General features: G+C 31.4%; 1 protein-coding gene across 1 annotated transcript; it reads right to left on the reverse strand.

Moving 5' to 3' along the window:
• Window positions 1-3,567: 3,567 nt before the first annotated feature.
• Window positions 3,568-12,931, reverse strand: LOC131854327 (serine protease snake-like). The gene is made up of 10 exons (XM_059205433.1): window positions 12,814-12,931; window positions 9,727-9,782; window positions 8,819-8,872; window positions 7,885-8,023; window positions 7,139-7,201; window positions 6,352-6,434; window positions 5,602-5,784; window positions 4,865-5,066; window positions 4,279-4,442; window positions 3,568-3,773 (listed from the first exon to the last, which is right to left on the reverse strand). The coding sequence occupies exons 1-10, from the start codon at window positions 12,845-12,847 to the stop codon at window positions 3,582-3,584; spliced, it is 1,170 nt and encodes a 389-aa protein (XP_059061416.1). The 5' UTR covers window positions 12,848-12,931; the 3' UTR covers window positions 3,568-3,581.
• Window positions 12,932-14,714: the final 1,783 nt, after the last annotated feature.

A 14,714-nucleotide genomic window follows, 5' to 3' on the forward strand; every position in this document is an offset into this window, starting at 1 on the left:
CGCGGCGGACGTATATTCTATTTTTTCCTCTTTTTTATTTAAAAGAATTTTCGCTTTATTTGCGGCCAGTTATATATTCCTGAATTCTAGTGCTTAATACGACCGAATTTTAGGCTATCGATGACAAATAGATTATAGGTATCTAAAGTTAATCAGTTAAGTAAACTATTGGTATGTGGAATTCAAATTAATATCTTAACGGCCTGACCACTATCAATGATTAAATCTTTCGCTTTTTAGTTAAGAGGACTATTACAAAATGATGCCGGTCAACTTTAGGTTTAATCGTATGGATTTACGCACACACACAGTAATACACGCACACAGACGCAAATAAACGTGTAGCGCAATCGGTGTGGATTTAGTATGAACCATTTTGATCCTTGTAATATTTTAATTAATAATGTGATATGTTTTTACTTAACTGAGTAACATAAACTATTTATTGGATTTTTTTAAATAACGTGATTTATATTAATTATCAAAGTGCTAATAATGACCATATTTTTTTATTATATTATTCCTAGAGGGTTGAAGTCAGGATGCTGGCCGATTGTATAACTAAAAGCCAAAACCTTAAGTAATATGAGTAACAAATAATTGGGATAAGGACAGGAAGATGAAATTACTATAACATAAATGTACTAATTAATTCTTATTATATATTAATTAAATTTATTTATTAATAAATACAAGATAATTTATTATAAGAGTCGGATGCATTATTGCCATATTCACTTGTTCTAAATATTAAACTTAGGCAAATAATTATTTTATTTATATATAATAGTTGTGTTTTCACGCCTTTGTTTCGATTTAAAGTTCCCATCCTTATATGTATATTAGGTGTGTCCGCGACTTCGTCAACGTGGTATAATGAAATTTACCAAATAAAGGAAATATATTTAGATTATAACCCAAAAAAGTTTCATTGTTTCACTTAAACAATGACGATACTTTTATACAACCTGTCATCTCCGCTTTCAATCCCTTACAACCCTTTTTCGCACTATAAAGTAGTCTATGACCTTTCTCAAGGTATACTATCTGTGTATATGTATATCTATCTATATAGACTATCTGTGTATATATATATGGCAGTGAATTTACAGGGTACAGGGGAATAACACCTCAGGAATAAAACCTCACATTCTCAGGAATGGCAATGCTTGGGGGACCGTCAGCTTGTTTGCCATTCTAAGTTGTATAAAAAAAGCTTCAACTGCTATCATTGCTGTTCCTGCATCATTGACGTCGCCGCATGATTGGCTGATATTGCAGATTCTCGTTCTTGGTTGGCCGGATCTTGATTCTTGACAAATAATTACGTGTTAATATCAAAACTTTTTATAGATTATTACAAGACGCCTCATTGCTTATATGGAATGAAATCACCATGAGCTATAGAGACTTTGGCCAGAACCTTAAAAGACCTTAGAAACACCTCTGCTCTCATTGGCGGGATTACTTTTATACTTTTGCTGGAGATTTCTGAAAGACTCTCTGTGTCATTAACATCGTCTCCCTTATGGACTTTAATTGAAAGTTTAAAACTACTGACAAATATGAGAGCCCATTTTTATGGAAGCACAGATAGTGATTTCCTACACTAACTGCTCAAACTTGAGGAAGGAATTCTCAAAAGCATGATCCAATCATGAAATTTAAGCCCGCCGAACATGTGCAATGGCGTCCCATTGGATATGTTGCTTACTAAAGAATTGAAAGACAATTTAATTGTAGACCATTATAACCGGTACGTTAGCTGGGCAACCAGCTCATATACCAAGAATACCGATGATTCCAAATGATCTGCCAATACCATTTTAAAGTTAAAATGTCTTCTACACATGTAATAGATCTATGTATGTTTTGATCTTAAAAAACTACGCAGATTTTGATTCGTTATTATTTAATAGACAGAATAGATAGACTCAAGAGGAAGGTTTATATATAACGTCCCAATACTGTACACGGATCTTTAAACGCGCGATAATCTATATATCCCATGTTCACGCGGGCGAAGCCACCAGCTGAAAGCTAGTCTCTAAATAAAAACATTTATAATGTTGTTGACTTATCACCCAAAGACACATAATTATTAGACTATTTGACATAACTGTACAGTAATGAAAGTCCAACGAGTATAATAACACAATGGTTGCAATTTAGAAATATCTGTATTGTGTAAAATAAAATAAAGTAAATTGGATAAAATATCTCTAAACATTAAGGAATATAATTTATATATAATTTGGTAATTTATTTACAATCCACATTGCATACTAGATTATATAACACAAGACAAATGTACGTAAAAATAATAATGGTATTTTTATAAACAATAACCCTATTTTAATTTAGAAAAAACTACAAAATAAACATAAAGTAAAATTCGTTTACATTTTCTTACATTTTTCTCTCAGATAAGCAGTTTTTTTTAAAAATACTAAAAATGGTTTTTTTTATTTTTAACAATTAATTGCCATTAGTGTGACGAAATACCATGCTCTTGTGCTTTTCATAGTGCAGCAGGGTAGGTAGGTTTTATCTGTAGCATAACTGTACTTTTGTCTTGGCATGCTAAAATAAATATTATATATATATTAAACAACAACTTTAAATTAATATTCGTAGAAATATAAGTATGTATTAGCAAAATTAATTAAATATTACTTAAATTATCAAAATTGTTTAGTCGCACTATAGTAATGTTCACTGACAAATGTTTACGAATGTCTTATCGTAGCGGTGTCGTAAAAAATGGCATAGATCCTACCTCGACGAGCGCTAGCGCAGCACTGAGAATTTACTTTTGGCGCAACGGAATTTATACAACTTTAAATTATTATTATTGTTTATTTTTTTCTTAGAAACTTATATATTTTTTTTATATTTCTAATTTACAAGTATATTAACTTTATTATTATGTTTTTTTTATGCAAAAATTTCGTTGTATTTATGAGAAAATTAGAAATGATTATGGCAAAGTTTTGTTGAAATTTCGGGTTTAATTATGATCAATTTTTTAGATATTTAAGTTGAAAATAAAAAAAAGGACGATGCTGTCTCAATTTATAAAGTAATTATCAAGTTTTAGTAAAGATATCATATCAATTTATGTTTGTTTATTAATGAACGACGACCCCAAACTTCTGTCTCTTAGCGTTTTTGAATAAACTATTTTAGAAATGAGGAAGACTAATAAAGAGAAAATTAACATTTCAAAGATGTAGTTTTTAAGATAAGATATCTATATATATAATTCAGATCAAATCAAAATGTATATCCGACTCTTAATTTCTTAGAACCAGAACCCCAAAGACCCCGCTTTTATGCCAAAAAATGTGAAAGGCCTCTTAACTACAGTATTATATTTGATTCGTGTAACATAAATTATATATTTTTTTTCCAAAAATTAATCTGTATTAGTATATTTGGTAGGTTTGGCTATTTTTAGTATATTTGATTTATATATACTTACATAGTTATTTTTTTATAACTCGGTGTTGAATAGTGTTTGTATGCCTTTTTGTTACACTATTTTTAATTAATAAAACCATGAGATTTCAAGATATATTTTATTGATTCCAAACAATACTTTCGATCCAATCGGTAAAGCTAGACACTCTGGTATATACTCCGGGTAAGTTCGGAAGAGCGCAGCCAATGCCAAACGACGTGATTCCAACGACGTAATGTACAGTCCCCTCACGTTTATCGTATGGTTCTGGTAATGGAATCTTTACTTGCAACGGTCCTCCTGAATCACCCTGTAATGTAATAATAAAAAAATTAAGAAAAATAATTAATCCATTGTTACTTCAATTCATCATCTTAAAAACATATTACGCCGACCCAAAATGAATGGGATAAGGAAGAAGCAGATAATGAGCAGGAAATGCTGATTTCCCTGTTGCTTAGAAGTTATAGAATACTAGTTGTATCCTATAACTATTATTACATTATGGTAAGTAATAATATTAATATATATCGCCATATAGTCCCAAGCTAAGCAGTGCTTGTGTTATAGGTACTAGACAACTGATAGATATATTTAAATATTTTCTTTTACCATAAAAAACACCGATACCGATACAAACAAACGTACTCTTGAATACAAATGTTTGAAGCATGCAAACAATTGAACCCACGACCATCGGAGGTCAAGCGGTGTGATTAACCTCTAGACCAACGAGATCGTCGATTAAGATAATAGGACTGAAAACAAAATGTTATTAAAACTATTTCAAAGTTAACAAACTATAAATTGCGTACCTGACAGGCGTCGATACCACCATCTAGTTTCCCAGCGCAGAGCTGATTGTCCAAAAATCCAACCCAATGTCTGTTGGTTGAGGATTTTAACAGCTGGTTGCAGTTACTAGAGTCTATTATGTTTATATCACCAGCTTGCAGTTCGTCCGATGTGTCACGGTTACCTGATATTATTGAAGAGATGTAGTAAATGTAGTATATGTGGGAAAGAGAAGGAAGCATTATACCGTCTTTAGCGCACACTGCTGGCATCATGAGGCCATTGAGCTGTGAACGGCGAGTGAGAACTTAATGTATGTCTGAGAGCCAATAAGTAGTAAAACAAACAGTACACAAATGTTTGTATCGTGCGAGGAATCAAACGATGCGACCATTGGAAACAGAGCGGTGTTATAAATCGCTATTTTTTTTTAACCACAATTTTTTTCGTAGTAAGACTCACTTAACCATATTTATTATAAAATGAATGATTTACTATTAGATAGACTGCTGCATTAAGCCTAATTCTAAAAAAAATAGAAATCAATATACGTGGTATTTGTAAATAATATAATTTTATTTAATAAGGTAAATAGTATTCATTTACCGTTTCTATAAACGCCCCACCCAGTGACTGTGGCTTTTGATCCAAAACTTTCATGGTTACTGCTCCATAGACAAGCCGGTTGTATCACCTTACTGAAGTCTACTGGACTTTCAATTTCCATCAAAGCGATATCAAAATATTGTTTCGGTGGTTTGTATTGAGGATGAGGTATGATTCTAGAGATATTTCTGTCAGTAGAATCCTGGGGAAATTAATCTTTGATACATGCACTTTAATGTATACATATATAACTATCGTATATGATCGTGGTATATTGCTACCGCGTGGTGCACGGTTAGCATTAAAGGAAGATTCGGTTGAAAATATATTGCATTTGAATTGTTTATAATAACATTACGTCCTTAGTGCTGTTCATTGCCACTTACCATCAGATTGGCAATTAGCTTGATTATCATTTCAATTACTTCAAAAATGGATTAAGTTAGTAAGGAGCTCAATAATTTTAGTAATAAATTCTTTTGGAAGAGTTTACCGCTAGTCGGCACTTATCAGCAAGCTGTATCTATGTAATTTTTTCGCTATCTTTACTAACAATGTTCATTTGATTTTTATGTATGTTTGATTGATTGTTTATAATGGGTAGATACAGTATATCATTGACAGATTAAAAAACACTTACTGTCTATCTGTAACAAGCTACATTTGCAGGGAGTTTTTTATTTAAAAAAATACAATTAATTTTACCGCGCGTAGTGGTAAAAAGTAAATATACTTACACTGGTATCTTTAAGGTTCTTAACACCAAATCTTATAATTTTTGGAACTATATCTGCAATTCTGGTATCCCTGGGAGATGCTTTTATACAATGACCAGCAGTTAGCACGAAGTTGGGGCTAATAAGGGTGCTCCCACAATTAAATAACCATGTTTCAGTGACACCTCTCCAACCTATAGCACCCTGTGGAATAAAATATTATTAGATAATAATAAACTTGTATGCATGTTTACTACCATTAATATTACAAAAAAAAAGTTATGAGCTCCACCTAGTCTCATACTAATCTGAATGTCTCCAATGAAAATCGTTGATACACTGCGGCACTACTGGAGGCCTTTTCATTACATAAGTTCTTTTAAATTATTAATATGTCATGGTTTTTATCCTCCAATTTTTCTTCTAATCACACCGAAGCACTGTTTAAAAAACAAGCTGCTTAGCGCCTGAAATAGGTGAGACTGAGGTACCCATATAAACAATTTCTTATAAAATCTACCTCTAGAGACTCATAAAGTCACGACTTTTTGTTTTGGACTACTCTAATGCTTTTGGCCGCAGTTGGCCTTTACAGATTCACCGGATGATAGGGGGCGAGTGCAGATGGCACTCCAAACCCGCGGATGGACTTATGGAGCGGCTGAAGGCCAACTCCCGCCTGACGGATACGACTTTAATCTGAGGGCACCGCTAGGCGGTGTCGTCAATCCTGTTCGATTTTAATAAATGAATGGAAAATGCAGTATGTACCATGTGTGGAAATTCCCCGGGTTCTGTAACCCGACCTCCGATTACAAAGCGATTTCCCCAAAACTTGCGTCGGTAGTTTGCACCTGTAAATACATAAATATTATAATCTAATATAATGTGAATAATAAATTAATTAAATTTTTATGAATACACACTGGATCTTAATTAAACACATGAATTTTGATAGACAAACAAATTACTAGATGCTACTTTGTTACTTGACACTTCCTAATTTATAACATTAGAACACAGCTTGAATTAGTAGGAATATTGTTCCTATATGTATCTATACATATAAATAAAATTAGAATATCTGTTTGTATTATTGAAATAACAGTTTTTTGCTACATGCATATGGAATAAATACGGTACATACACCAAAATATTGTTTTTACAATTTTTGTCTGTATATCTGTTTGTTCCGGATAATCTCTGAAATGGCTGGACCGATTTTGACGGGACTTTTATTGACAGGTAGCTGATGTAATAAGGAGTAACTTAGGCTACTTTTATTTAGACAAATAAATTTAAATTCCAGCTAGTATTACATAAAATTGAATTTACATTTTTTTAAAGTGCTCAATTGGAATGTTATACAAGCTGACGGCCTATCTGATGTTAAATATTACCTACATACATGAACAGCAGAGTTTACATCATGTTATCATGATGCCTGTGGTGGTACCAATCTTGCATTGCCTTTTTGGAGTGCTAAAATGTTACGTCTTATATCCTGTAGAAGAGTCTACAAAGTCTATCATTACAGTTCTAAAATTTTCTTACTTACATCTTTCATCCTTTTTTATTTGATCTATTCGATCTTTTAACTGCCAGATGTATTCATAGCATTCTGTGAAATGCAGAAAAAAATAATATAAATCAATATATAGTTTAAACAATGTCGCTGTCGCTGTCGCTGTCGCTGGCGCTGTCGCAGTCTGTCCGTAGCTATGTAAACATAAATCTTTACAACTACGTTAAAGAAGAAAGGAGGTTTATATATACATATATAATACATGTACACCCTAATTAATAACATAGGAAAGTAAAGAGATACTTGACGGTTTATTACAGCCCATTAATAGTAATAATTATATAAAAAATAACAAAAACAAAATACTTCATATTGCCATTCAATCAGTAAATTTAACTGCAGGTTTAACAAAATCTACCTTTTTAGTTATCCTAATCTGATAGATGAAGGTAGTTGATTGTTTATTTAGTCAATATGATAATATTAATAGTAGGATAAATCACACACCGTCATCTAGTCCCAAATAGAACCCCTTTATTTGTACTATATAACAGATATAAATACTTAAATGAACTTTATAAATTCATGCATAATATGTATAGAAAACACCCAGATATAAACAATCATACTTGTGAATATACTCATGAGGTCAACATGACATACATTGTTACATTGCTAGCTATAAGTTATTAGTCCATATTAATAAGAATTCCGTTCTCTACTTTGCTATATATTAAATTAAGGTATTATGTTATGAATAGTAAGGTATAGTGATTAACTTGTTGTGCTTATTCTGCGGCCAGGAGCGTGGAAGTTTGGTTGAACGGATGGTGGTTCAAGACACGGAGCCGCTGTTGTTGTGGTTGTTGTGGTTGTTGTTGTTGTTGTGGGTGCTAATAATCTCTGGTTAACGGTTATCTGTAATAAATATCTTATATTAATTCTAAAGACAAGGAAACTGCCCTTTAATTATTTCGCTCATTAATCATGATTTATTACTATTGTAAGGTATAATATTTATTAATTATGTATATTTGAAAAAATGATTTTTAAATCTATAATACTCTGTTATTTAAAATCTCAGCGATTTGTGACCGTTATTGTCATTACATAAAATTAAAAACCTATTAACATTATAATAGGTGAATAATCTAAATATTATAAAAAAGGAATCTTATTATATACATTATATGTACATACATATATATTATATATGTTTATTTATCAACTATTACTAATAAAACGTAGCGGTGAACACATGACATATCGAAAAAAAAATATTCTGCATTTAGTTCAGAAATATAAATAATACGTCGTTGCTAAATTCGAACTTTCAATCTTTAGATGGATCTAAAGATATGAACATCTTCCTTACTACCTCGTAAATATTATCAGGTAAAATAATACGTAAATATCATCCAAAAAATTTTATCACGGTAAATATCCCGTTTACGTAGGTATATATAATGTTATATACGGTTTTTTTTTATGACACAGGGACAAACGATCATGCGGCTCACCTGATGGTAAGTGATTACCGCCGCCCATGAGCACCCGCAACACCAAGGGAATTGCAAGTACGTTGTCGGCCTTTTAAAAAGGAATTAGCTCTTTTCTTGAAGGTTTCAACGCTATATATACCTATGTAAATGGGATATTTAATCTTGAATCTCAAACGATCGTGAATAAAGTTTAAATTACTTTATTACTTACAGAAGGCGTTGTGTCAAGTGAATCAATATAACTCCAATCCCACCCTTCTCCATGCTGAAAGAAGATTATGATAAAATAGAATAAAAGATTTAGTCTGAGAAGAAGAAGTTATTACATATTGAAATTAGATTAAATCTGGAAATAGTACATCTCCCGATATGATAGAAATTTTGAGAAATTGCTTAAGGCTTTGGGTTCCGCTATAGGTATGTATATATGGCCAACCATACTTGATTGCAGTCCAAACTAGATTCTCCTATGTTAAACCGGTTCATTGTAAGCGTTTCAGGACAAACTAGTTTAGCCTAGGTTAATCTAGTTTGACTTAACCACATTGACTTGACAAAAGTGTGTGTACATAAATCGCATACTCGATATTGAACCTCGAAAATGGGGGGAAGAGGATTGTTAAGAATATGAACTAATAACCCCATTGGTAGCAATGTCACGTTGACCTCCACGCGGTTACCCCTGGAAACCATCTTGATAAATTCTTGGTGAATTTGTCACGATGGGTTAAATGACCTGATCTAATGTTCATCCTATCATCCTCCACTGGTGCCCCGGCAGCGTAAACCGTAAGCACAGGCGGGAGCATTCTACCATTACCATAAAAAAATACCTCGAAATATATATATTTTGAAATATCGATTTACAAGTTTCGCTGTGATGTCGATTTTCTATTTTTTTTTTCTTTTCATAATATAATGCTGTTTTTACTAAGTATTTATACCTACTACTATACTAAGTATTCATAATTATTATACTATTATATATATTGATTGTATATATACCACTTTCAGAATGGGGAAAACTAAATTGATATGCTTCGAAATTCTTAATGTCTAGTTAAGGTTAATGCACTATTCCCTTTGCTTCTCATTTGGTCTATATTAAAATACACTTACCCGTTTAACTCTAGAAACATTTTCTTTTGTCGCCTGTAAAACTTGTATTACAGCAACTGAAATTTTTAATAATAAATCTATTATACACATTTATAAATAATATAAAAAAAATTCAAGCTTTTTCGAAATCACGCATCGAATTATACACTATACACTGTCTCTTTAAAAAATAATTCTGAAAGGTTAATTTTTATAATTGTTGATGCTTGTAGTCATACTACCTTCGTTAATACATTGTACACCAGTGCGATAGGTAGTGGTAGTTTTATAATCTATGACTTTATATATGTATATATACCTACTTACGCTACACGTTTTATAAATAATGCGACGTGATTATTCGTAACTGTCACAGAACAGAGAAGCCTTCTGTTCTGTGGTACCAGTAGTAAACAAACAAGAATCGAAATTATTACAATGATATAATTTCATTAAACGTTTAATTCCACATCACTATAATTATAGTAATTACATAACGTCATACAAACAAAAAACATCAATCATAACACGACCGAGGTCATTGAACATTATTTCGCATAAAATTATAGAGCCTTAGAGGTTATAAAATATTGCGTGAGTAAAGTAACAAATACAAAATACTGAATCCACTATACTGTTTAGTTGCTCTTTTGTCTCTTTCGTACTTATGGTATTACTAATTAGTTAAAAATAAATATAGTTGTTTATGTACATGTGTACTTACCTTTATTACTACTTGCCTACATTATTTATAATAGAAACTGGTTTCGTTAGTGTATCTAAATTAAACTGGATTTAGACATCGTTAAGTTTAACGAGTTGAATGCCAGAAACAGGTTTATTTGTTATAAACAATGTAATTTACTAACAAATTACAAGAAGGCGTAACTTATGTACTAGTTGAGCATGTGACTTGGTACTCTTGGTGTTTGAAATAACTTACGTTACATTAGCTTGTTTTGGGATTAGATGGCGCTGTGTGAATTACATTATTTATTTATTAAGTTATTATTACTTTATTTATTTTGAATTGATAGGTAAAAAAAAAATATATGTTACGAAAATGTTCCTACAATGTGACAGTGAAGATCGCATTCACATTAGTTTGTTTCTAAAATAGAATAAACTGCACAGACAAAGAGACAAAAACCTAACAATATATATGTTTTTTAATTTCGTAAAGTTAGCTTGAATTAATTTTTCATATTTCAAAAATGCAATTCTAAAGAAGCACTTAAAAGGTATTGTGGTAATAATATTGTAAAATCTATTATAATTCATAGTTAGCGGTAAATAAATATGACTTTATATATATGCATGGATAGATGATGTAACGGATAAATGAGTCAGTCATCTCGTGTAGTAGATATACCTTCTCAAGTACTCATTATTTTCACATTAATAGCAGTGCTCGATAATCAACTGACGTTTCGAGTCGTTGAATAAAACGATTCAAAAATAAATAACATGTGTCAAGAAGGGTTGCCATCTCTAAAATTTAGAAACCAAGACAAGACGCGTGAGAACCCCGGGTTTTACATGTCACCAAGTTTTTTAGTATATAGTGTAATAAAAAACAGTTATTAATATCATGAATCATCTCTGTATTTATCTTCTGACCTTAAAATTGAATGTAGTAATTTAATAAATAAGGTAACCTAACAAAACAGAATGTTATTACAGTTTGTTATAAATTTATTAATTATGATTTAATAATCAGTTCGATTTTTTACTTTAATATTAAACCTAAAAAATACGTCGGAAGATCCCCGAATGCCCTCTACTACTAGGACAAGTCCAGGAAAGCCGGACGGATGGCAACCCTAGATTCAAGTATCGCGGGTTCGTAGTGAAACTAGTTATTTCCAGTTCTCACTACTCACTAGAAATATTTTTAGTTTTATTAACATCTTGCAAACGGTTTGTCGCAGAAGCAATTGTTGTAAAAATCTATTTTTAATATGTTTAATATAATAATTATTATAATCTTAGGACAATTCACACAGCTCCATCTAGACCCAAGTTAAGCTAGCTAGAGCTTGTGTTATGGGTACTAGATAACTGATACATATACATAGATATATATTTTTTGTAAATACATAAATATTATGCATAGAAATCACCCAGACCGATATTTTAAAATGAGTAATAAATATGTTCATTTTGACTAAAAACAAAAAAATATGTGCTAAAAATTTATACGGAACCACTCCATTAAAAATAGGTATGGTATTAATATTATATAGTTTTGGCAAATATATCGTGTTATATACACCCAAAGAGAATTTCAAAATCATATAAAGAATCTCACTATCACTCTTATTTTTAAACTTTCGTGTTTAATATACATTATTAATGTATTATATATTGTTACCGGGTCTTAAAATTTGAGATAAATGGCTTTATTTATCTTAAAATTATTCGTGTATTATCTGGTGACGAATATGCATGAAACATCTTAGTTGTCAGGACTGTTAACGTATGAGTACTATCACAGGTGTCACGTGATGATATCAGTACGGTATTACATATACCGTCATACTATCCATACAAATACGTATATAATACAATCCATATCACCATCAGGTAGCTTGTCAGCTTATTTGCCATTTTATTCTACCCGGTCCTCATTGATTTCAGTTAATAAAACTTATAAACTTATATAATTGGTCGTAACATGAAGCTAACCTTATTGTGTTGGGGAAAGGGGATTGTTAGTAATGTGGACTAATAATCCCATTACTATGCTAGCTATGTACCATATCAGGTGGACCTCCACGTACTTCCTCTAGAAACCATGATAAATTCATGGTGAATTTACTACAACGGGCTAACTGACTTGACTTCATACTCATCTTATCATCCTTCAATGGTGCCCCGCCAGCATAAACGGTAGCGCAGGCAGGTGCACCATTACATTATCATCCATAAGATAAAACCTTATTGGGTTAAATGGGTTATCTAATACTAAAACTAAAAGAATTGTCAAAATCGGATGAGTAGTACCGAAGAATTTATCCCGAACATCCTAAGTAATAAACTTTACCTGTTTACAACGGTACAATAGTGTCGTATTAGTATAGTAATATAAGTATAAAATATATTCACCTATTAAATATATCCTCAGAATAAACGTACACATAATGAATTGTACTTAGTATCAATGGACAAAGTGAGTCCTGATGTTAATTTTTACTACAAACAAGTATGCGCGTCGCTCGCAGACTAAATCTTGAACTTGAATGACAAGATCAGACATTAAAGGCGTTTGAACAGGAAAAAGGCACATAATATTGTTTAAAATGATATAATTAAAAAGACGGGAAACACAGTTGATACAGTTTTTTGTAGTTTTTAATTGTTGTGGTTTCGATTGATCAAACATTTGTTTATCTTAGATAAACCTGTGGTATAAATAGATTAGTAGAAAGTAAGCTTTAAGCGGTAAGGTATTTATTACCTTAACCGTGGTATAAATACCAATTTATTTAATCTACATGTTTGTTATAATGGTTTTTCAAATGTATATATTAATTATACAAATATCTTTATTAAATTATTTTCTAATATTATTCGTTTATGGCCCAGGTTTCCCCACAACATGCTGCCCACCTTTATGAAGGAAGACTAGTAGCTGTAGGGGTAGTGATATCATCAATGTCGTAACCACAGAGACTGTGCTTTGTTTAGATTTAGATTTAGATGCATTTTGTTTAAATTTAGATATAATTCTTTTATATATGTGCTAGTCTGCAATGTATACAAAATATGGGGACCACTAATGACTACAAAATAATATTAAGTTGCCGGAATTAAAATAAATAAATAAATATCAGCGTGCTATTTAATTCTGTACAATAATAGTATTTTTATTCATTGATCCAGACAATACTTTCAATCCAATTAATAAAACTGGACACTCTTATGTATACTCCGGGTAAGTTAGGTTGGTAGAGCGCAGCCCACATCCACGGTAGTGGGATTTATACTTGTAAAGGTCCACCAGAGTCACCTTGCAATAAATGAATAAGAAGAATAAACTTAGTGAATTAGATTAAGAAAAAAATATGTGACTTAGTGCAATAAGCCCGTTCTTGTTTTTTCTGTAGAAAAAATTAAATAAATATTATAAATTGTGGAGTAGTAATACCACAGATAACGTATAATACTAATCTACAATTACTATGTAATGGAACTACTACGTTAACTAAATATTATTATATGGAAGGATTGGAACAGAATTAGAGTAATGAAAGAGTGGACATATGAGTGAAGTGAGGCACGAATGAGTCGAACGCGGGAATGATTGAGAAGGGAACGATTTTTATTGCTTCTATGAATTAAGTTTTAACGAAATAAAACTTGTAACCACAAAAATTTTATCAATTGGACAAAAATTCAACACAATAATAACTGAACTGTACCATTTACATCGAGTTCCAAGCTAAGTTTGTGAATATTGGAAGCAAAGGAAGAAATAAAAATTTGTTTACTATGCAGGCACATTCCCCGACTATTGTTTTGCAAGCACGACAACAAACCGAATGTGTGTTAGATTTCTGATAATCTCCCGACCTGTAAAAATAGATCTTATTGAAAGAATATTAATAATATGTGTACTTCATTTCACTGTAAAGGGGTAAATTATAAATTACTTGACACGTTAAGGAGGTGGCAAGGAGAACAAAAGTGTGTCAAATACTAGTGAGTGTAATGTTTTTTTATTGATTTAATGTTTTTTATTTATAATTATAAAAATGTATATTAGCATTCTACATTTCTTCTCTGTTTAAACTATACGTTGGGCGAAATTAATAATAGTATCTATGATACAGTCACGGCCTAGTTTAGATAGTGCTCGTAAATTCTCTGTATGCTACATCATCATCTTCTTCTTCCTTATCCCATCTATTTGGGGTCGGCGTAATATGTTTTTCTCTTCCATTCATCTCTGTCCGCAGTCATCCCGTTATTTACTCTCTTTCTCACCATATCATCTTTCACACAGT

Source organism: Achroia grisella, unplaced genomic scaffold (genome assembly GCF_030625045.1).
Source record: "Achroia grisella isolate CSIRO2021 unplaced genomic scaffold, CSIRO_AGI_Agris_v1 utg1186, whole genome shotgun sequence".
In the NCBI taxonomy this organism is placed as follows: Eukaryota; Metazoa; Arthropoda; class Insecta; order Lepidoptera; family Pyralidae; genus Achroia; species Achroia grisella.

Coding starts and splice junctions, on each gene's coding strand:
- LOC131854327 (XM_059205433.1), bottom strand. CDS start 12,847: ATGTGTACGTTTATTCTGAGGATATATTTAATAG. Junction 9,783..12,813: donor TCTGAGGATATATTTAATAG/GTGAATATATTT, acceptor TAAAAATTTCAG/TTGCTGTAATACAAGTTTTA. Junction 7,202..7,884: donor CCGCAGAATAAGCACAACAA/GTTAATCACTAT, acceptor TGCATTTCACAG/AATGCTATGAATACATCTGG.